At 44.6% G+C, this 21,803-nt stretch overlaps 1 protein-coding gene and 1 pseudogene across 1 annotated transcript; one reads left to right on the top strand and one right to left on the bottom strand.

The window, feature by feature from the left end:
* Positions 1-4,636: 4,636 nt before the first annotated feature.
* On the top strand, positions 4,637-12,646 carry LOC136501228 (protein ROOT INITIATION DEFECTIVE 3-like; annotated as a pseudogene).
* A 1,501-nt stretch (positions 12,647-14,147) lies between these two features.
* Positions 14,148-21,445, bottom strand: LOC136501055 (reticulon-like protein B21). Its single transcript, XM_066496544.1, has 13 exons — positions 20,353-21,445; positions 20,201-20,242; positions 20,020-20,091; positions 19,836-19,901; positions 19,671-19,742; positions 19,498-19,563; positions 19,321-19,430; positions 19,201-19,271; positions 19,001-19,075; positions 18,724-18,886; positions 18,486-18,555; positions 18,152-18,217; positions 14,148-14,708 (listed from the first exon to the last, which is right to left on the bottom strand). The coding sequence occupies exons 1-13, from the start codon at positions 21,029-21,031 to the stop codon at positions 14,326-14,328; spliced, it is 1,935 nt and encodes a 644-aa protein (XP_066352641.1). The 5' UTR covers positions 21,032-21,445; the 3' UTR covers positions 14,148-14,325.
* Positions 21,446-21,803: the final 358 nt, after the last annotated feature.

Genomic DNA, 21,803 nt, shown 5'->3' on the forward strand with positions numbered 1-21,803 from the left:
TGGCCGATTTGGGCGTTCCTTACGAGCCAGGCCAGGAGGGGGCTTTTGCACGAGCAGAGCCTGGCTCAGGAGGGTGGCTAGGGAACCAAACATGAGCAAGCTGCATCCTAGGAGCCTGATTTGCCCTTATGCGGGCAACCAAACACACCCTAGGTGACCGGCTGGCTAAGTGTGTCTCCCCCCTTTTCCTCTTCTCTCATCCCTTAGCTTACTCTTTGGAATTGGGGATCCTTAGAGCTAGGGTTCTTGTTCTTCCTTCTCTCCTCTTTCTCTCCCATCCTTTGAGCAAGATCCTAGTGAGAAATTGAGTGCCCTATGTGGGTGTGTATGAGAGATTGAAGATCCACCTCTTCCCCTTCCTCTCCCTCTTAAGCTTGGTGCTAATTTGAGTGAGGGATTGAAGAACCTAGTGTGTGTGCATTTGTGATTTGTATTTGGTGGCAATAGGTAATATTTGTGATTGGAGATTTCTTGTTATTCTTGGAGTTTGTCACCTCCTAGACGGTTGGGTGGTGAGTTCTCCGTTGTGAAGCTTGCGTGGTGATTGTGCGGTGTTCCGGAGAAGAGCTTCTGAGGGGTGTTGTGCTCGCCCCATGGGAGCCACGAAGAGCAAGTTTAGTAGAGCGAGACATGAAGAGCGATAAGTAGTCCGAGCATGTCAAAGTGCTAGAGCTTGTGGTAAGCACTCCACGTGGGAGAGTGTGACTTGCAGGTCACCACTAGTAAGAGGACCAGTGGCAACCTTAGAGCTTGTCTCAATGGAGACTAGCTTGTTGGCAAATAAGTGAATCTTGAGATAAAAATCATTGTGTCAACCTTGTTCATCCCGTTGGTTTGCAATCCCTTTACACAAGCTTGTATTTACTCTTTCATATAATGTGCTTGTGTAGTTGCTCTTATAATTAGTTAGTTTGTGTAGCTTGGTAATTACCTTTCTTGCTTGTGTAGCATAGAAATAGCTCCCTTGTGTAGCTAGTTTACTTTGGTAGTAAATTAGTTGCTCTCTTGCGTGACTAATTGGTTTGAGTAGTCTTGTTAGTCACATTATTTAGTTTCTGTAGCTAAGTAGTTTGTGCTCTCTAATTTGGCTTATGTAGCCTTATTATTGAGCATTGCTAGTGAGCTTACGAGCTTTGTGCTTTTGCTTACTAGATTGTGTAGGAGCTCCCTTTGGTTGCTTGAGTACTAGTTGCATAGGTTTATGTGACATTGCTTTTAGAATTAGTTAGGTGAGCTCTAGCTAGCTCGGCACCTTTGTTGCCTAATTAGAACCTTGGTAAGGTGTTTATTAACTTAGATAGAGGGGTATAGTCTTGGCAAGACCGTTAGTTTTAATTCCTCATTTATTTCGATTAGTCAACGCATTTAATTTTAGAAAAAGGACTATTCACCCCCTCTAATCCGCCATCTCGACCCTACACCGGCCCAACTTGGCCCATAACCCGGCCCGCTAGGACCAGTCCGAGCCCAGTCACGGTCAACGTTGACGTTAACTGACCCCACCTGTCGGTGACCCGCGACGCCCTATCCAATCAGTGCGCGCCACGTGTCAAGCCCTAGAATTTTCAGCTCTTTTTTTAGAAAATGATTTAAACTTAGAAAATTCATACAAAATTTATCCGACCTCCGAAAAATATGAAACCAGTGTCCAATTTTTTCTAAAAACAATCTCTATGTCATAGGCTTGTGTTTGAGTGCATTTGGATCTTTTGAATTTCTGTTGTTTCTTTGTGAACATCTATAGGAGTCGCTTATCGCGGTGTTATGTCTCGTTTGGCAGATCCAGAGGAGGAGCAGCCTAAGGAAGCGGACTATGACTACACTGAAGAGCTAGGAGATGACCTAACCGCAGTGCCATATCCCACCCAACCTCATAGAATCCTATTAGACATGCAATAATGTAGCTGCTAGCGCTTTATTTTTATGCAATTGAACTATGATAGGTTGCATGGTAGAATTGTTTGAAGCCTTTACCTTGGCGCAACCTTTACCCCTACACACCCGCTGTTAGGATAGATGCTCGCTTTTACTTACTACTGCTTCTACTATGCATTATATCTGTGATGTGATGCTTGGTGGAGGATTATCTATGAGTGGCTATGGCATGTAATGCTGTTAATGTGGTAACAACTTGGAGAGATCTTGGCATGCGTCTTGGGTGTGTGGTGAGGGTCGAGTCGACCGAGCAGGATTCTACGATGAGTCTTTGGACAAGTCTTGCCAGGGGGATGCGACTTGGGCATTCCCTATGAGAGGTACCTGTGGCAAGTACATGTGAGATGAGAAGGTCCCAGAATGGAGTGTCTTCGTAGGATGAAGCCCCAAGATGGAGGTGCTGTCGAGGCACGGAGCGTTGGTTGGCCCCATGAGAAGATGTCTTATTCGATCATCTTAAGGACTTTTACGTTCTGATAACTGGTTCATAGGAATTCTTGCACCCCACTCGCTCTCACGTGAGGGAGACGGATTACTGACTAGCTAGGGCAGTGCCATTACTACTAGGTTGTTAGTGGATAATATAGGGAGGTATAGGCATGGGACCCACACCCTCATAAGACAAACGTAGTGACCTCTAGGGGCCTAGTACTATGTCTCACAGTCTCAGCATGCCGGTGAACTCCGGGGTGGCCCAAGGCTAAGTGGTAGGGTGGTATTGTGCTAGCTGGAAGGCAGCCTAAAATCAACCTAGATGAGCCATATCATCGATGATGGTGATCTTGTGGATAGTGTAAACATCTGTAGAGTGTTTGGTTGATCGATCGATACATACGCCGTCCTTTCGGCTATGGACCTTTCCTATGTTACCGCTTTACTTGACTAGCGAGAGGTGTCCTTTCTTCTTCTTCCCCCCTGGGTTTGGTGTTAGTTTCTGGCTTTGGCCGTTGAGGCAAGGCACGAGAGGGAGTCGTCTTTGCCACCTAGAGAGTGAGAGCGTGGTGAGATGTGTGTGATGGGATGGGTGAATGTGTGGAAGAGATGGATTAAAACTTGACAAATTATTATAAAATTTGATTACACTCACATCGGAAAAACTACAACCTAAAGTAGGTCTTTTGCTCTACCCTTGCATTCCACTACCACAAAGCAAACGCAAAAGCATAGGGTGGGAGCCAGTGGCCAGTACAAATCGTACTGATAATTGATTGGCAGGTCCCGAGCCTGGGTACGACTTTCAGGGAGATGATTGGGAGGATTAGAGGTCTTGTTCTTCGCTCGAGTTTGGTTCGTGAAGATGGTGTCATCGTCCGCTGCTGTTCTATTTGATGCTGTTCTAGATGTTGCGTGCTCTGAGTGATTCCGCTAAGTGGCGATGTAATAATGAGTAAACCTTGCTATTTGTACTCTCCGTAAGATAGGTATTCGATGTATGACTGTGATATCGACCGTTATTTGATAATGTAATAGAATGATCATTTGGGACTATCACGTTATGGTTTGAATCTATGGATTTTCCTTCGTGGAAATCGGGATCGTTTGAAAGCCTGAGACACGCACCCTAGAGTTGCCTTCTCTCCCGCATCTTCCTCACCTAGGGGCGTCGTTCTCTCCTCCCGGCTTTTTGCCAGGCGCTGGAGGCTTGTCCCTGCCCAGCCACCTCCACCACCGCACCGCCTTCTCGTCTCCACCGATTTCGCCTTCACGATTGGACATGTAGCAGAGCCAAATTTTGGCCCCTTCGGCTGGATGCGTTGCAGCAATAAGCTCTATTCATCTAGATTTTAAAGAAGCGGTTGCATCCTGTTGTGGCTGACGGATTGCAATTTTCTCCTTATTTGGAGAGGACATTAATTCTGATGATTAGAAGGATTAAAGAAGTTAACAAATTTATTAACTTGGGAACTTTTTGCAAGGCACCATAACTTCTGCAATGTTGCACTATTAGCATGAAGGAAGGAAAAACATCACCCGATCACATAAAAGCCTTCCTCGTCTCAGGTTCACGATTTTGCCAACTCAGAAAGTGCACCTAAGCTCTGTTGTGGTCAAGTTGTGCTGCCTTGAATCACGGAGGACGGCCTTGAAATCCGTGACCTTGGTCAGCTTGGTGCGACATCAGTTAGCATGTACGGTGCCCACATGCGTCGTGTCTCGTCTATCCTGGCAGAAGCCACTGATGCACCCCAATTGTGCGGTGCTGCTTTATCAGCGCTGCCTCAGTTCCTCGTCGTCCATCTCGTACCCCAACTTCCTTCCCCAGCCACATGCTCCTCCCTCCTCCTTGTCGACGACTTCTTCACTCGAAGCCCGAGACACGCACCCGAAAGCCGCCTTCTTTCCCGCATCTTCCTCGTATAGGGGCGTCGTTCTCTTCTCCCGGCTTCCCGCCAGGCACCGGAGGCATCTCCCCGTCCGGTCACCACCACCACCGTGCTGCTTTCTTGTCTCCACCTATTTCATCTTCTTGATTGGACATGTAGTAAAAACAAAATTCGATATAAACATTTTAGCATAAGTTAAATTTCAGCGTAAACGAACCGGGTGTATAGGCTTTAAAGAAACGGCTGCAACCTGGTGTGGCTGACGTACTGTAATTTTCTCCTTATCCGTCGGCCTCTCCGACATATTTGCTCGCTGGTGTAGCGGTCTCCCCGGAATAGTGAAAAATTCTAAAACCCTAAACCCCTCTCCGCTGCTCATGGCGCCGCCGCCACAACCAAAACAGCTGGTGCTCGCCGCATCATCTGCGGACTGCGAGCGTGGCCGCCTGGGACCTCCGCACCGGCGCGGAGGACATCCGCTTCCGCCCCTGCGCCTCCCGCCCTCGGTCGCTCGCCTCGGTCGCTGACCGCTTCCTCGCCTCCGCTCAGGCTCTTCCCGCTGGCGGCAACTCCGGGATCATCCACTTCTACTACTTGGACAAGGTAAGCACGCCCTACATAAAACCCCGAACGGCGCTCTTGAACTCCGAACCATGACCCTTAGTCGTTTCTTGGTTTCGATTGCAGCCGCAAGTGGCCGTCAAGAGCTTTCCTGCTGAGCCGATCCGCGCACTTATCGCCGATCAGGAGGGGAGCTACCTCATCGGTGGTGGCAGCAATGGCAATATGTTCCTTTGGGAGGTGAGGGCATTGTGCTTTTTTTTTTTTTTTGTGATGGGGTGAAACTGTTAGTATGTGTTGTTGGATGATTGGTGTGCTATCGTTTGAGGTTGATGTGGAATGTTTCCAGAGTCTTTGCTTGGTTATTAGTGAGCTCTAGGTGGTGTGAAGTGGATGCCCCTGGTGGTGACTAATCAAAATTGGACCAGGGACTTCATTTGTTTCCAGTTGTTTTGGAAAAGAATAGTTGGGGTTATTTAGTTCTGAAATGAAATATGTTTACAATAAACTTTGTTAGATTTCTTGCAGTAGAACATTTTTTTTCCGTGGGCTTGTGTGCTGCACTGTATGGGGTGGTGAACGAATGTGTGTTTTAGGTGCTAAAATTTTGAAGGCGGTGCTTATTTTGCGTTAGTGTTCTCTTTAGCACTTAATAACTTGGCAGTTCTAGAAGCTGATTACTATGCCATAGGTTCACAATTTGTGCGTTTCACGCTAGAAGCTCACTGTGACCATTAGAAAACTATGCTGTCGGCATTTGTGTATACACCAGTTTAAAGTTCCATGATCAAATGCCACCGGGTGTCTTCTAATTTTTACTCATATGTCCATTTAGCGCCTGAAGACTTTCCTGTAACGTCATGATGTGTTTTTTTCCCTTCCATTTTTCTACTTGAGCATTGGTGTTTTACCTTTACTTAAGCAGAAACACATTGTAATCCTCAGTTTTCTCTCAAAGTTGTGTCAATATTTGACATGTTTACTCAGGTGTATTTTCACAGGTATAATATTAGGTAACTAATTATGTCTTTCCTCTGTTTGCTGGTGTCTTATGTGCCTATGAGTTTGGTTTCTGTCTTTAGTTTATGCTATATATCTGAGGGGACCGTTTGGGAGAGCTCCACGGAGCAGATTCTCGAAGAGAATCACTCCCCAGCTGCCAAACGCCAAAAAACGACCCAGCTTCTTCAGGGAATCCAAGTGAATCACTCCTCCAGTTTGTATACAAGCGAGGGAGCTGAAAAAACCTGCATCCCCGGATTCTCCCTAGCTCCCTGTTATATTTTGGTGGGGATCAGTAGAGAATCCTGCTCCCTCCTAGGAATCTGGTGGAATCACTCCATTGGAGAATCAAGGAGCGGAGCTGAAGAATCAGGGAGTGGAGCTCTCCCAAACGGGCCCTGATCCATCCAGCACTTTTTTGGTTAAATTTGAACATTGTCTAAGCTATTTATCTGACCCATCGGATTTTATGCTGGTTTATAGGTGTCTAGTGGAGAGCTTCTCCACACATGGCATGCGCACTATCGTGCTGTTAGGTGCCTCGCGCTGTATGACTATTTGCTTGTCTCAGGATCAGAGGATGGGAGTATCAAAGTTTGGGATCTCATCACGTATGTTTGTTTTGTGTGGTAAAATTGGTCAAACTATTTTTTTATAGTGTTCATTGGGTTTGGTTGTATTGGTTGCAGGGTGCTTGATGAGCAGTCAAGGCTGGAGGCTCAGAAACCATATTTGTATAGTTTCAGTCAGCATGCACTGCCTGTAACTGATATTGCTTGTTTTCTTGGAGCAATTGCTATATCTTCTTCAGAGGATCGAACCTGCAAAGTGTGTGTGCAACTCAACTCTTGTTCTTTTTTGAATTGAATGTTTTGATATGCAGTTATTTATTTGTTCTATTTCTTGTTAGCCATTCTTGTTTATATCTTAACTAGTACTAACACCGATTCCAAATGTAGGTCATTTTAAGATCGTATCTGGTCAAACTTTATTAACTTGGATTATAAGCATGAAAAGTTATGTAGATTGACAACATATGATTGATGTTACTATATTTATCATGGAAAAATACTTCCATAATATATATTTCGCTATATAAATGGTATATTTTAACGAACATTACAAGGAAAAGTGTCATATTGGAGATTGTTTCCTAAACGATCTACATTTGGAATCGAAGGAAGTAGCATCTTGGGCTACATATTCTAATGGCATTTGTTCTTATCTGCAGATTTGGAGTTTATCCGAGGGTAGGATGCTAAGAAGCATTTCATTTCCTACTAGCATTGGTTCTGTAGCACTAGACCCAAGAAGTCATATTTTCTATGCTGGTGGTAGAGATGGAAAGATATATGTTACTGCTATGGGTGTTGATCTCAGTTTTCATGGTAGTGACGAGTCATCTATTCTGGGCACATTGGATGACCACAGGTTTGCCTGACCTAGCTTTTCGTCTTGTTCTTGAAAATTACTGCGGTGGATTATCTCTTATCATGAAATTCCCTGAGATAATTGTTCATCACTTAAAAGAGCATGACCCGCTATATTTACCCATAGGAAGTGCTTACAATATGGGCATGTTTTCAGCTCTTCAACCTTTACTTTAGACTTACAACAACAACAACAACAACAACAACAACAACAAAGCCTTTAAGTCCCAAACAAGTTGGGGTAGGCTAGAGTTGAAACCCAGCAGAAGCAATTAAGGTTCAGGCACGTGAATAGCTGTTTTCCAAGCACTCCTATCTAAGGCTAAGTCTTTGGGTATATTCCATCCTTTCAAGTCTTTTTTTATTGCCTCTACCAAAGTCAACTTCGGTCTTCCTCTCCCTCTCTTCACGATACTATCCTGGCTTAGGATTCCACTACGCACCTGTGCCTCTGGAGATCTCCGTTGGACATGTCCAAACCATCTCAACCGGTGTTGGACAAGCTTTTTTTCAATTGGTGCTACTCCTAATCTTATCACGTATATCATCGTTCCGAACTCGATCCCTTCTTGTATGACCGCAAATCCAACGCAACATACGTATTTCCGCGGCACTTATCTGTTGAACATGTCGTCTTTTTGTAGGCCAACATTCTGCACCATACAACATAGCAGGTCTAATCGCCGTCCTATAAAACTTGCCTTTTAGCTTCTGTGGTACCCTTTTGTCACAGGACACCAGATGCTTGGCGCCACTTCATCCACCCTGCTTTGATTCTATGGTTAACATCTTCATCAATATCCCCGTCTCTCTGTAGCATTGATCCTAAATATCGAAAGGTATCCTTCCTAGGCACTACTTGACCTTCCAAACTAATATCCTTCTCCTCCCGAGTAGTAGTGCCGAAGTCACATCTCATATAGGACTCCAAAGTCTCCTGCCATAACTCCAGTTTCTGATTCACTCCTGTCCGATTTTCATCAACTAACATTACATCGTCCGCGAAAAGCATACACCAAGGGATGTCCCCTTGTATGTCCCTTGTGGCCTCATCCATCACTAAGGCAAACAGATAAGGGCTCAAAGCTGATCCTTGATGTAGTCCTATCCTAATCGGGAAGTCATCCGTGTCTCCATCACTTGTTTGAACACTAGTCACAACATTGTTGTATATGTCCTTAATGAGCCCGATGTACTTCGTTGGGACTTTATATTTGTCCAATCATAAGCCTTCTCCAAGTCAATAAAAACCATGTGTAGGTCCTTCTTCTTCTCCCTATACCGCTCCATAACTTGTCTTATTAAGAAAATGGTTTCCATGGTTGACCTTCCGGGCATGAAACCAAATTGGTTTATAGAAACCCACGTTATTGCTCTCAAGCGATGCTCGATAACTCTCTCCCATAGCTTCATAGTATGGCTCATCAACTTAATTCCTCGGTAATTAGTACAACTTTGAATATCCCCTTTATTCTTGTAGATCGGTACCAATATACTTCTCCTCCACTCGTCAGGCATCTTGTTCGATCGAAAAATATGGTTGAACAGCTTGGTTAGCCATACTATAGCTATGTCCCCGAGGCATCTCCACACCTCGATAGGGATACCATCCGGTCCCATCGCCTTACCTCCTTTCATCCTTTTCAACGCCTCTCTGACCTTAGATTCTTGGATTCTCCGCACAAAGCGCCTATTGGTGTCATCAAAAGAGTCATCCAACTGAAAGGTTGTGTCCGTATTCTCACCATTGAACAATTTGTCGAAATACTCTTGCCATCGATGTCGAAATTACTTCAGACTTGAATGAATAAAAATTGAATTGCTAGGACATCCATGTTGCATCTACTCTGATTGATGGGCAGAGGGATGGAGTAAGTTGCAAAAAGGAATAATGGAAATCATAGATATTTATCTAGTGACATTACATTAAAATAATAATGATAATCCACCTTGGAACTTAGTTGGCAACATGGAAATTCTTTTCTTTCTCAACACATTAGGAATGTAGCTGGGGATCGAACAGGCGACATGTACATTCTGCACAGCCTTAGGGTAACTGCATTTGCAAGGATATTATTTGCAGTGCTTCATAAAGGGGTGGTTTGGATTAGAGTTTTCACATATTTTCTTACTGGAAATTGAATACGATTTAAAGAATTATTTTATCCTGACAATAATAACTAATGATGAAATTAAATAATTAATAAATATTAATACAATTCCTTACACTTAAGTGTTCCATAAATGTACACTGTATAACACTTTAAGGGCTTGTTTAGCTCCACTCCTTGATTCTCCAGCCCCACTCCCTGATTCATTGGAACTTGGAAGTTATTATGTCAGATAAAATCGTTTGGCAAGCTGTGACTGAAGTTATTCTTGAAAGAGCGGATTAAGCTGCAATTGTCCATAGTAACCCTGACTGTCTGAACTAAAGTCTGTAATACATATCATGAATAGGCATGCATTGTTTGATACATGCTGGTTAAATTTATGTGTAACCACAAATTGACTATAGAAATTCTTCACCCAATACGCTAATAATTAATTGTTGACACCACAACTTGCATGGTACAATCATCATATTTCAAAGTCCAAACCGATTAGGTCCAATAGATTACAAAGTGCGCAAAAGAGAACAAAAATAATCAGACATTTTCTTACAGGGTCCAGACGTCTAGCTTGCCCCTGTCAATCTTCCCAATTGTTTAATAAACTACGAAAGCCATTGTTGTTCATCCTATGGAAAAAGTAGTATATAACCACCAACAAATAAATGTATACCTGATTTACATGCTGGCAGAACAAATCAAAATTAACTAGGGCTCATCCTATGCTTTGATCAACAGAACATTAAACAAAGTTGTGTTGCCAGGGCCTTCGGTCTGGATGAGGGACAACCAGTGGCAGCCTCGAGGTCGGTGGTTCTGACCTAGAGGAAGACGATACTGGCCTCTATGGAGAGTTGGAGACAGCCTGTGGAAGTTGGAGCTCGAACCGCAGGGAGTGGGTGCACCTGTATAGCCAGCAAACAGGGGGGGGGGGGGGGGGGGGGGTGGTGCCGTGTGCAGGTGTCCTGGGAGGGACCTGGGTGCAGAGCTCCCCTGTTTGGACGGCTGGCATCGGACCAGTCCTGCTGGCAGTGCTGCAGTTGACCATGCGTGGAGAGAAAAGCTCGGACCCATCTGAGTGGCGCTTTGGGAGAAACGGGTGCAGGATGGGGAAGTGCGGGCCTTTTATACCCGTGGCAATTGTGGATCAATGACCTTTGACTTGGTGAGGAGGTCTATAATCAGAAGGGTGGGGAGCAGGCGTGAATCTGTGGGAGCAGTTTTTTTGGCTCCGTGGTTGGTATAGAAAAATGAGGGAGCGATTCACTAGATTCCCCTAAGAAGCTGTGCCAAATTTTGGCGTTTGGCAGAGCTGGAGTTATTCTCATGAAGAAGCTGCTCCAAGGAGTGCTGCCAAACGCACCCTAATTAACTTCAATCTAAAGGAATTCTCATCCTCTTTTTTTATTTGTTTCTCTGTTATTCGCTGCTTAGAAACTACAGATAGGCTGGATGATAGGCTTATTTTTTTTGGTAATTATTATTCATTGATCTGCATTGTTAGCAGTGCAGGTTATTCAATGCCGTTATCTAAATAAATTTGTTTTCACTACTTTCTCTGTTTAATATAGGCTGCTTCAATGTGAAATTCCTAACATTTGTGTGGTGATATCTATTAAGTTGATTCTGGTATTTCTTTTGACTGATCCAGCAAGGCAGTAACAAGCTTAGCATCAAGCAAAGATGGACTTCTACTTGTCTCTGGATCTGAGGATGGTAATGTTCGGGTGTGGGATACTAGATGTCAGCAAGTGACCCGAAAATTCAAACACTCCCAAGGTTATACTCTTATTTTATATTAAAAAGGCTATATTCGTACTGAAAACCTGCCTTGACTTTGCTGAACTTAGTGCAATATTTGAACTTAATTCTTACATTGGACACTCTTATGCGTTGAATATGTGGCTGGGTTGCGTGCCTACTCCATTGACAAGTAGAACTTTCTTCCCAGAGAAACCTAAGGATCACATATTTTCCTGGGACACTTAATTGGCAAAAAATGTTTCTTTTTATTTTTTTACTGTTATTAAAGGCATTATTATATACATTTCCTTATGTTAGGTGAATGGTGATAATTTACCTAGGCTGAGTTCCGTCAATCAATCCTAAATCACTCTTAGTTCTATGGGAATTCCATTTTTTAGGGAAGTTCTATGGGAAGTCTTATTATAATTGAAACATGAACTCTGGATTTCTAAAGTATGTATCCGTGAGTTTACACAGTCAACTTCCGTGACACATGGTACTTTTTTTGTTAGTAATCTTCGCCATAAGCTATATCTCTAAAGCTGAGGCTAAGACTATTGTATGGCCATGCGTTTTTTAATATATCACAATGCACCTTTTGTATATAGTTTATGAATCATGTTCTTGTTTCCTTTTCCCCCCGAATCTGCAGTACCACTGAGCTTTGATAATGTAATTGTTTTTCAGGTCCAGTAACCAATGTTCTGATAGTAACGCCAAAACGAGTAAATCTGCCACCGCTACAACCATTACACAAAGTTTGCTCAGCAAATGGGGAGGCTGAACGGGGGGCAGTAATTCTTCCTCGGCCTGAAAATGATGTTCCAATTCTTGGAAAGAAAACCTCCATTTTTATGGAGCGCTACTTGGATGAGCTTCAGGTTGGGTGATTTTGCTTTGTCTTTCATTTGGTGCCATAAGCCTACCCCAACTTGTTTGGGACTTAAAGGCTTTGTTGTTGTTGTTTTCATTTGGTGCCATACATCTTACAAGTTTCATTTACATATTTCTTTCTGTTGCATCTTATGTTTTTTTTATATGGGGTCCATAAGCATGGTGGTTCCTCCAGGTTATTTGATTTTGGGCTGAATGCTCAGAATGGCACTCCAAACCAACAGGGAACAGAATGGAGAGAGAGATACTTGGAGTTGCAGGATCTCTTTGTACACGAGGTCCTCCATCAGATGCCATCCTTGAGGAACCCATGATACGCATGCTATTGTCAATTAATAGTAGAGATCATTAAAAAATGGCAGAGATTTTTGTCAACACAATAACTTAACCTGGAAAATCCTTTTTTTTTTGCATTACATTTCAATTATTCTAGTCTCAATAGTTTATGGTAGCATAATCAAGTTAGCGCCAGAAGCATATTGCAGTTCTATGCATGCTGTGTTTTTGTTCAGCCATGGAGACATATGTTTTTAACATGTTGTGTAGGATAATTTGTGGTATCAAAATAGTGATTTCAATTCAAGTGGTGGCTGTGGGGTGTAATTGAGGGTGCCTTTGGCTGGCTGCGAGGAATGTTTCAGTTTCAGATTTTCAGTAAAATCACTAGAATCGCTGCCAAAAATCACTTAACTGATTCTTAGTTTTGTACTAGTCTAGAGAAACACCAAAAACCTGGTTTCTTTTTATTGTAGTTCTAATTTCAACAACCTAGCGAGCTAGCTAAATAATGTGATTTTGATTCTAGTTCTCAAGTGATTTGAAACTTTTCTATGAGAATATGGATTTGAAATGTTTCTACGAGAATTTGGAACCATGCTAAAGTATAAAATGCTGAGATGTGGTAGAGTATAAACTGGAACAGTGAAATGGTGCAGAGAGTGGCCAATTATGAAGTACAATAACCTTAGGTGCTGTTTGGTTGAGGAGCAAGAGGTTACAGCGGTCCTGAGTGGAATATTCCTCAAGATTTTAGGACGAGATTGCTCAAAAAAAAAAACAAATCGAACGAGCTCGTCTCGTACCTAATGCCATCTTCCTCGTGGGAAATTTAAATATTTGTCATCGTTGCCACTTGCGATGACATCGTCCCGAACGATGGCAAAAATTCCCCAACCTAGCGAGTGGGGTTAGAGCTGGCAAGGACACACGACCAGTGGCGCGGTCTGCGGCAAGCGGGGCCGCGGCAGGGGGGTGGTGAGCGTATGGCATGGGCACAGGTGGGCTGCAGAGACGGGCTTGGACAAGTGAGTAGTATGGCTGGGCGGTGGCGGGCAGGTCGAGGGCACGGCAGGGATGGGCGGTGGTACTGTGGTAGTGTGAGCATCTGCCATGGCAGTGTCACGGACGTGACGTGGTCACGGGCCAGCACGCGGATGCGAGCGTGTCCACGATTTATTATATGATATATATGTGGGCCCCATAGTTAAAGGGCAAAAAACACATGTTTGTATGACAAGTCGCATAGTTAACGGGTCATCTGCTATCTCGTCTATACCATCCCTAGACAAACATGAAAATAGAATCACTTCATTCTTGAACCATTCCGTCCTAAAAGCAAAGATGCAAACATTCCATTTTTTTACTCGTTCTCCAACCAAACACACTGAAATAATACTGTACAGTGCGAATTATGCGACCTGCTAGCATTCGTATGCCTGGTGGAACCTCAATTGGCCGATCGCAAGTCCATTAGAACACCCAAGTTAATCGATCAACTTAATCTGTGGCTCAATATTAAGAGCACACCCAAGTTAGCGGTGGATGGTTTAGGTTTGTATTAAAAAAATCATCAGCCTTCCCCGCTACACAAAATCAACCTGGCTTAAGTGGTTTGGTTGAGGCGTTTAATAGAGCACCGGGTAGCTTCTACTATGGGTTCTTGCGCACTGTAGCAAGATGTTTCTCTTTTCTCCTAAAATAAACTATGTTAAAGTCACTTTTTTTTTGCTTTACTGCCTCTGGACACTTTTCTTCCAAAATAGACTACGCCAATGTTATAATTATATTTTTTTGCTTCAATGGCTCTAACCCTCCATGTGTAGCATCCGCCAAAGCCAAAGCCAAAGCCAAAGCCATTTGAAGCATGCCAAAGAAGGCCTAAAGCTATTTATGGTAAATTCAAGGGATCCGGAGCTCTGCATGAGCACGCTATGTGTTCCCTTGTTATTGCCTGCCAATCGCAGGACGTGATCACCGGCAACAGGAAAACAGGAGAACAAAGCCAGTCACCCTCAGCTAGCCCCTAAATCCAATCCGTACCCGTCACCTAGGCTGGATGCCGCCCCTGACCCTCAGCCTTTCCCTGGCGAACTCGCCGGAGACCGGCGCTCGCCTGTGTCGCGGCACCACCGGCGCCCCAAACTCCTGCTGCGGTTCGTCCTGGGCCCTATGTTTCGCCGGCGGCTCCTCGCCAATTGCTTCGTCGGCTGCTGATTCCTGTGCGTCCTCCACCGTGCTGCTGCTCCAGCCGAACTCCACCATGCGCTGCTGATAGCACTTCATGGCCACCACCAGCATGAACACCGCCCAGCCGCGCGCCACCGTGGACGAGACGTTCCAGACCAGGGTGAAGACGGCTGCCACCACAGCCTTCTTGTGGGAGCACGACTCCCAGGCGTCCCTCACCCTCTCTAGCCAAAACTTGCCTGCACGACAAGGAAATCATCAACCAATAAGCAGTCGAAATCAGTGCCTAGTTTGAAACGGGCCGGGGAAAAAAATATGTCCGTATATATGTCCTCCCACGTTTACGTTACTCTATTTTTTTTCTTAGCGGAAAACATTGCTGTACTTTTTAGAGAAATTGAGTACTAGACGAGCCATTATGGTGGCATTTTTCCCTTTCATGGATGGTCAGGTGAGGTGCCATATGTGCTTTTCGCCTTTGCACATGCTATCATGCAGCTAGATTATTAAGTCCGGACATGTGAAAGCAGTAGGGTCTAGTTTAAGTGCTAGTGCCCTGGTATCATGAAAAAGTTTACATACATGCATGGAAGGGAACCAAGCATAAAGTTCACTGCATCATTTCTTTTACTGAACTTGTCCTCTTTCTACAATCATCAGTAACACCGATAATATGGCACAAGAATGTAGGCAGTACTTCTATAAGCTACATTATCATCAACTTTTAAACAACTTTGATGGGGAAAGAGGGAATCCTTAAGAATTTCAAAGGATTCGGTTCAATATATAGAAGTGGGATTTGTGAAAAAAAACAAGTTAAAAGGCTATTCGGCAGGGGCTGAAAAATAAGCCAAAATATTGTTCCGGCTAATTATTGTGAGGAAAAATTCATGTGAACAGTGATTTTTGAGTGCGCTGGCCAGCCCAGCCGAACGCGCTGTAAGTCTTTGGACAGTGACGAGCCATCTACCATCTTCACTCACTGACGCGATTGATGACTCTGATAGATGACTAGTGGCGGACTTAACGGAATTCTTTGTCACAATCAGCTTCGTTCTTAATCACATGTTGATGCTTCCACTTTATTATGGCTGATCATGGCTGATCTAATTAGTAAAGATGACTCAAGGTTTTCCTCAAAATTATCGCTCAAATTAAAGGGCATCGCCAGACGCTAAATAAAGAATCGAAGTGGGCAAGTGGCAGACATGGTAGCCCAACAACATCACACGGGAACGGGGAAACATCTAGACATGTGGTTGTTGAGATGGCAGGCAACAAGTATGTCACGCACGACTCACGAGCCTAATTGTTGTTTATATCTTTTTGTGGACAAGGTACCGTTTAGTTCCACTTCATTTTGCAAAAAATTTCAAGATTCCCCATCAAATCGAATCTTTGGACGCATGTATGAAGCATTAAATATAAATAAAAAATAAAATTAATTACACAGTTTAGACGAAATTCACGAGACGAATCTTTTAAGCCTAATTAGACTATGATTGGACACTAATTGTCAAATAACAACAAAAATGCTACAGTCCTATTTCGCTAAAAAATTTGCAAACTAAATAAGGCCCAAATGCTGATGGGTTGGTGAGCAAACACCAAAACAGATGACCCTACAAACAGAGGGGACAGCTAGCAAGGATGGGAGACCAGATCTAGGATGTGAAATGACTAGTAGTGTGTTTCCTGGAGACTGCGCTACAACTTCAAAAGGGCAAAGCTAGGAAGGATCAGCACTGGCAGTAAATATCATGCCCTGTGGGTGAAAGAATCCTGAACTCCCCGTTCGGCTTAACCAGAAACGGTCTGTTCGACTTGTTTTTTCAGCCAAAACAGTATTTTTCTCTCACAACAATTTAGCCAGAACAGTATTTTTCAGCCAGTTTCAGCCAATAATAACAGTTCATACGACTAAAATATTGTAGCAATAATAACAGTTCATACGACTAAAATATTCCTTACCAACAGAGTAGTGCATAACAAAAACTACCCTTAAGCAATAAAAAATATTATTGTTTGCTACTCCTCTCTCTCCCTGGCTGGAAGGGTGGAAGAGTTTTTATTTATCTGAGGGAACCTACACTACTGTTCACGTGGGTCTTATGTATATGAACTAAGTCCACATATATTGTAGTTGCCCTTAGTGATGCGAGTGTCTGATTAAATAAGTTAAATTTTCTTAGCTACTCCTAACCAACCAAGAAGATTGTAATCAATCAATCTTAAATTTAATCTTAAATGTAACCCACACCTGTTTTACATGTAGCTAATATTGTGCTATCCACATAAGGCCTTGTTTGATGCACGTGTATCTATTTTAATCCACATGTGTTGAAGTGGATTAGAATGGAATTTAGTTTAATTCTACTTCAATCCATTTCAAGACACGCGGATTGAGGATGAATATATGCGCATCCAAATAAGGTGAAAAGTAATTTTAAAACTAACCTAACATGGTTTGGTTACTAAACTAATCCAAAGAGTAAACAAGGTTTGTAGTGCATGACACCAGCGATGAGATGAGAATGAAAGTAATACTACTGTAGTCGTTTGGAAAGATTCTCTTCCTTTTTTGCCCCCATTGAACGAAAGAATACGAAAAGGAAAGGACACAAGGAGGTGTGGGCTCACTAGGGACAGCATCCATCAGTTTCATACCGTTCGAGCATGGGCCACAGCGTAAAATGACAATCAACCTCTCCTTACCAGTCGAAAAACGCTCGCATGTGCAAAAGGTAGGAGGAATAACCGAGCACGCCCCCCCCCCCCCCCCCCCCCCCCCCCCTCCTACTACGGGAAGTTACTTGGGCTAATATAACTTTTGCTTTGCCTCGAATCCGAATAAGTGATCATTTACTCTTACCAACAACACGCCTACACTGTCACTTCTACTAGTTTATTAGCTAACCTAGGTTGAAGAATGCAAACAAGTAATGATTCTCTTTGGAGATGGTAAACATTAAAGTGTAGCTCCAAAATCATTCTTCGTTTATACATCATCTTGTTGTCTGCATGAGGATAAGGCCTGGTTTGGATACGAAGCATTTTTGGAGTTTTAGAAAAATACCATAATTTTATGAAATACTTTGTTTTTAAAGTGCCATAAAGTGTTTGGGTGCAATAAACTTTATGGTATTGCTGAAACAGTAGTCTTTTTGAAGTTTTAAAAACTCTACTCTAGACTTTTTTTTAAAAACCACGGTTTCACACATCAATGGTTTTAAAACCACAGTTTTTTGATACTATGATTTCTTAATACTACAATATCCAAACAGGGCCAATATTCTAGTGTACTAACAATAAAATTTTATCTTGATCTTCTGTTTCCTGCCCTAGTTTTATTGCATATGACAACTCTCTTGAATCTTGTGTCAAATTTAAATCCATACTATGTGGCAGAAGTTGAGAGCTTTATCACTTACTACCTTCGTCCTTAAAAGAATGCAATTCTCGTATTTCGAGGAGTTAAACAATTTAGACTTTGACTTAAGTTATATACAAAATTACTAAGATTCTTGATACCTTTGATCAAACTAGTGAATATATTTTAAAATAAATTTATTCAGAAATATAAATATTAATATTATTTATTGTAACCTTTGATCAAACTCGAGTTAATTTCGTCGGCACGGATCCTATAATTTCATTGTTTCATGGACAAAGGAGTACTTACCGTATCGTGCCAACTGCGTGGAGTAAGAGGAGCACACCTTCGGGATGATGAAGACCCCAAAGAACACTGCAAACGCAGCCAGAACAAAGGCACGAAAAGTCAGTGACTGCAGTACCTCTCCCTGTACCTTTATCTGTACATGTAAAGTTGCTCACGCTCCTGGTTCCAACATACATTTCCTATGGTTAAAGCTAAAGTTACTGCATCATGACTGTAACAAAACTCTTCCTGAAAGGCTAAAAATACCCGTCCCATGGCTTGGCTCTGAGTTCGGATCTTTCGGTTTCTTGTTGAAATGCATGTATTATCAGATGTAGGAGGTACTACTACTTACCCAGTTTAGCCAGTGTCCAGAGGGTGACAAAATTGCCACACCGGGCCATCGCAAACAGTAGCAGTGCCAGCTGCAGACCAGAGCACATGTGTCTACTTGTCAGTACAAATCCAGAGATGCGCGTCGTCTATGCATTGCAGGCATCTATGCCAGATACTACCAGATAGTACAGTGTTTTCTTCTTCTTTTTGCCTAATATTCACATGAACACACAGCACTTTTCTCTGTTTTTACCTACCTTCATGGTGGTCGCAGGCTCACCGGAGAAGAGAGACCTCAGATTCAGGAGCACCTCATTGATGTATGGCAGCACCAGCCTCAGCAGCCAGATGGCCTCCTCCTCCCCAACCAGGTAGCACCTCTCGCCAATGCCTTCATCGTCACACTCCACATTTTCACCCCTGCATTTTTACCCAGCAGTGAAAAGTTACCATGGTTAATGACACAACAAGCGATTTACTTTGAATTTGCTTGCGCGTGATTATGCTGGTCCTCTGAGGAGATTAGCCTTTTACCTGTTCAGTATGGACTTCCGCAAGAACCGTAGACCAAGGTAGATTAGGCCTGCATATGACGCTGCCGTGATTGTGCTGCAGAATGCACAAAGTTTGGCGGGGAAGGTTAGGTAATTGCTGTCAGTTTTGTTACTGTCAACGCTTTTAGATTCTGGTAACTTCAGAGTTACAGGTGCAGCAAATGTTGAACAGCGAGTTACTTGAAATTTAGGTCTTTGGCGTAGGAGGAAGAGATGAGCAAGAAAGGAAATGGAACAAGAGCCATCAGACCCTGACTGATTCTTGAACTAGCATATCAGATTCTTTGTGTTGTTGGGAACAAAAGCATATCGATTGGTGTCATGGAGGCTGACATTACCAATATTCTGCATTCTTGCTTGACTTCTGCTGGGTTGAGATGGTCTTCCTTGAATCTCCTCATACTCTTCAACTTCAAACCAAGACAATTAATCGAAAAAATAATAAAACTTGACGACAAACAGGTAAATGCTATTCACCAGGAGGACTGCTGGCAGGCTCTGTCTTCGGAATCCTGCGGCCAACCGCCGGCAAAGCTTTCTTCTCTGGATATATATATATAAGTAATATAAATAGATTGCATAACTGGAGAGCCCACAAACTAGGTGATGCTAAAATTACATCTAGGCTGACTTTTCAGAATCAAAGTTACCTGGAGAAGCAGGTTTTGCCGGCTCGAAGTTGGTCATGCGGTGAACGACTATCGGTGTCGCCTTCTTCTCGACTGCATTCCGGGTGGATCGGAGCAGCGAGTGATGTGAGACAGAGATTGAACTGAATTAGCGTGAGTTTTGCATTTGGTGGAATAGAAATTCACCTGGTGGAGGGGTCATGGGTTCCGGGTTGATTGCTCGGAGATCGACCGCCGAGGCTAATTTCTTCCCTGGACCATCCACGAATAGAAAATTAAGACCGCATTCGCGGGTCGTTCATATATGGATCGAATCCATCTCAGCCAAAAACGCAAAAAAGGGCGAAGTGATCGAAGGACTAAAATTCACCTGGAGGCGGTTTCACCGGCTCTGAGTTGGTCGCTCTCTCTTCTTCTACCGACGGCGTGGGCTTAATACCTGCTACATTCGCGGTGATGCAGTTGGGAGGCAAGAACACAACAGTCAGGAAATGAAAAGAAAAGCAAAGAAAATGTGGAGGAGAAAATAGGGACAAAATTGGCAGAGGCACCTTTTGTCGGTGGCTCAAGATCTTGCTCGTCGTCGTCCTCCACTGCAATACGGCAGCAATTGAAGAGCACAGTGACATTATTAGTGAGTTCATCGACAAGTGAATCTGGCAAAGACACTACGACAGTGGGGGAAGTAACTAAGGATTCTTGCCTTGGTCCAGAGCAGTTTGTTCGTCGTCAATGGCCATGTGATCCTGATCCAGCATCTCCTTCTCCTCCTCCTCTGTCTCCAACTCATCGTCCAATAATTCATCCTCCTCCTCGTCGTCGTCCAACTCCTCATCTGGTTGTTGCACCACGTTCTTGGCGTCTGCCGCCGCGGCCTTGTGCACTTCCACGACCACCACCTCCTTGACCTCGCCGGTGGCCGCCGCGGGCGCCACCTTCTTCTCGGGCGTGGATACCCGCGCCACGGCCCGCCTGGCAACCACCGCAGTGGTGGTGGTGGCCGTCGTCACGGAGGCGGCTGCGGCGGCAGCGTCGGAGCGTGACTTGCGGAGGTCCCCGATCGCGGTGACCGGCTCAGAAGCCTTCCAGCTGCGCCTCTTCTTGGCGGCCGCGGCGGTGGCGGCTGCCGCGGCACCGGCGCCGTTGCCCTCGCTCTGGTTGCGGCGCAGGCGGCGGTAGACCCGCATGCCCTCCTCGTCCGCTGGCTCGTCGGCGGCGCCGGCGCTGAAGACCTTGACGCCGCCCTTGACCTCGTCCATCTTCATCCGCGCCTCCCACACCGACGACGCCAATGTGGCGCCGGCGGCGCTCCTGGTGGACTGCACCGACACGCGCCTCCGTCCACCAGTGGCGGTACTGGAAACCGTGCCCCCCGTCTGCATTGCTTTATGCCTTGGCCTTGCTGCTGGGCGCCGTGGTTGTGCTCTGCGCTTGGTTGCTTGCGCTTGGAGGCTCCTGGTCCGGGTGCTCCTTCCCTTCTGGTGGCGCTGCGGGCTGTCCCCTCCTGAAATTCCTTCCCTGCTCTGCCTTCTGCTGCACTCAATCTCGGAGTTGGGGCGAGAGTGAGTGAGTGGGAGAGCAGGGTGCCGCAGGCTTTACCGTTGTGAATCCGAGGGGGTCCTTTACCCTTTATTTTCTCTTTGCGGAGGAGGAGGTGGAGGTGGAGGTGGAGGTGGAGGAGGGAGGGTGGGGATGGAGGGGAAGGAGGGACCGAGGGAGAACCGGAGGATAGGTAAGCTTTGGGCGCTTTTGGTTTGGTGGATCGGCGCGCAGAGCTGAGCGCAGGCTCCTTCTCTGATCTGATCTGATCTGGACTCTGGACGTCCGGTGCTGGGGTGGTACCTGGAACAGCGACTCGGGGCAGGTGTCGCTTCGGGATCTTTGGCTGGCCTCCCTTGGTATTAGCATGTTCGGGAGCCCGTATCGTATCGTGGATTATTTACTGCTGGCTGATTTGGTGTGAGAGAAAAACACGGTTTCCGACTGAAAATTTACGATCATTTACGAGCAAGCGAACAGACCGGCCTTGCCGCCTCCCTTCGCCCCTCGGACCTTGGTATGTCAGTCAGCCTGGGCAATCGGTTTTAACCGACGTTTAGGTTCGGTTAATTCGGTTGTCAAAAACTTCGGTTTGTAGAAACTAGCAACCGATCG

This window comes from Miscanthus floridulus, chromosome 13 (assembly GCF_019320115.1).
Source record: "Miscanthus floridulus cultivar M001 chromosome 13, ASM1932011v1, whole genome shotgun sequence".
Taxonomy (NCBI): domain Eukaryota; kingdom Viridiplantae; phylum Streptophyta; class Magnoliopsida; order Poales; family Poaceae; genus Miscanthus; species Miscanthus floridulus.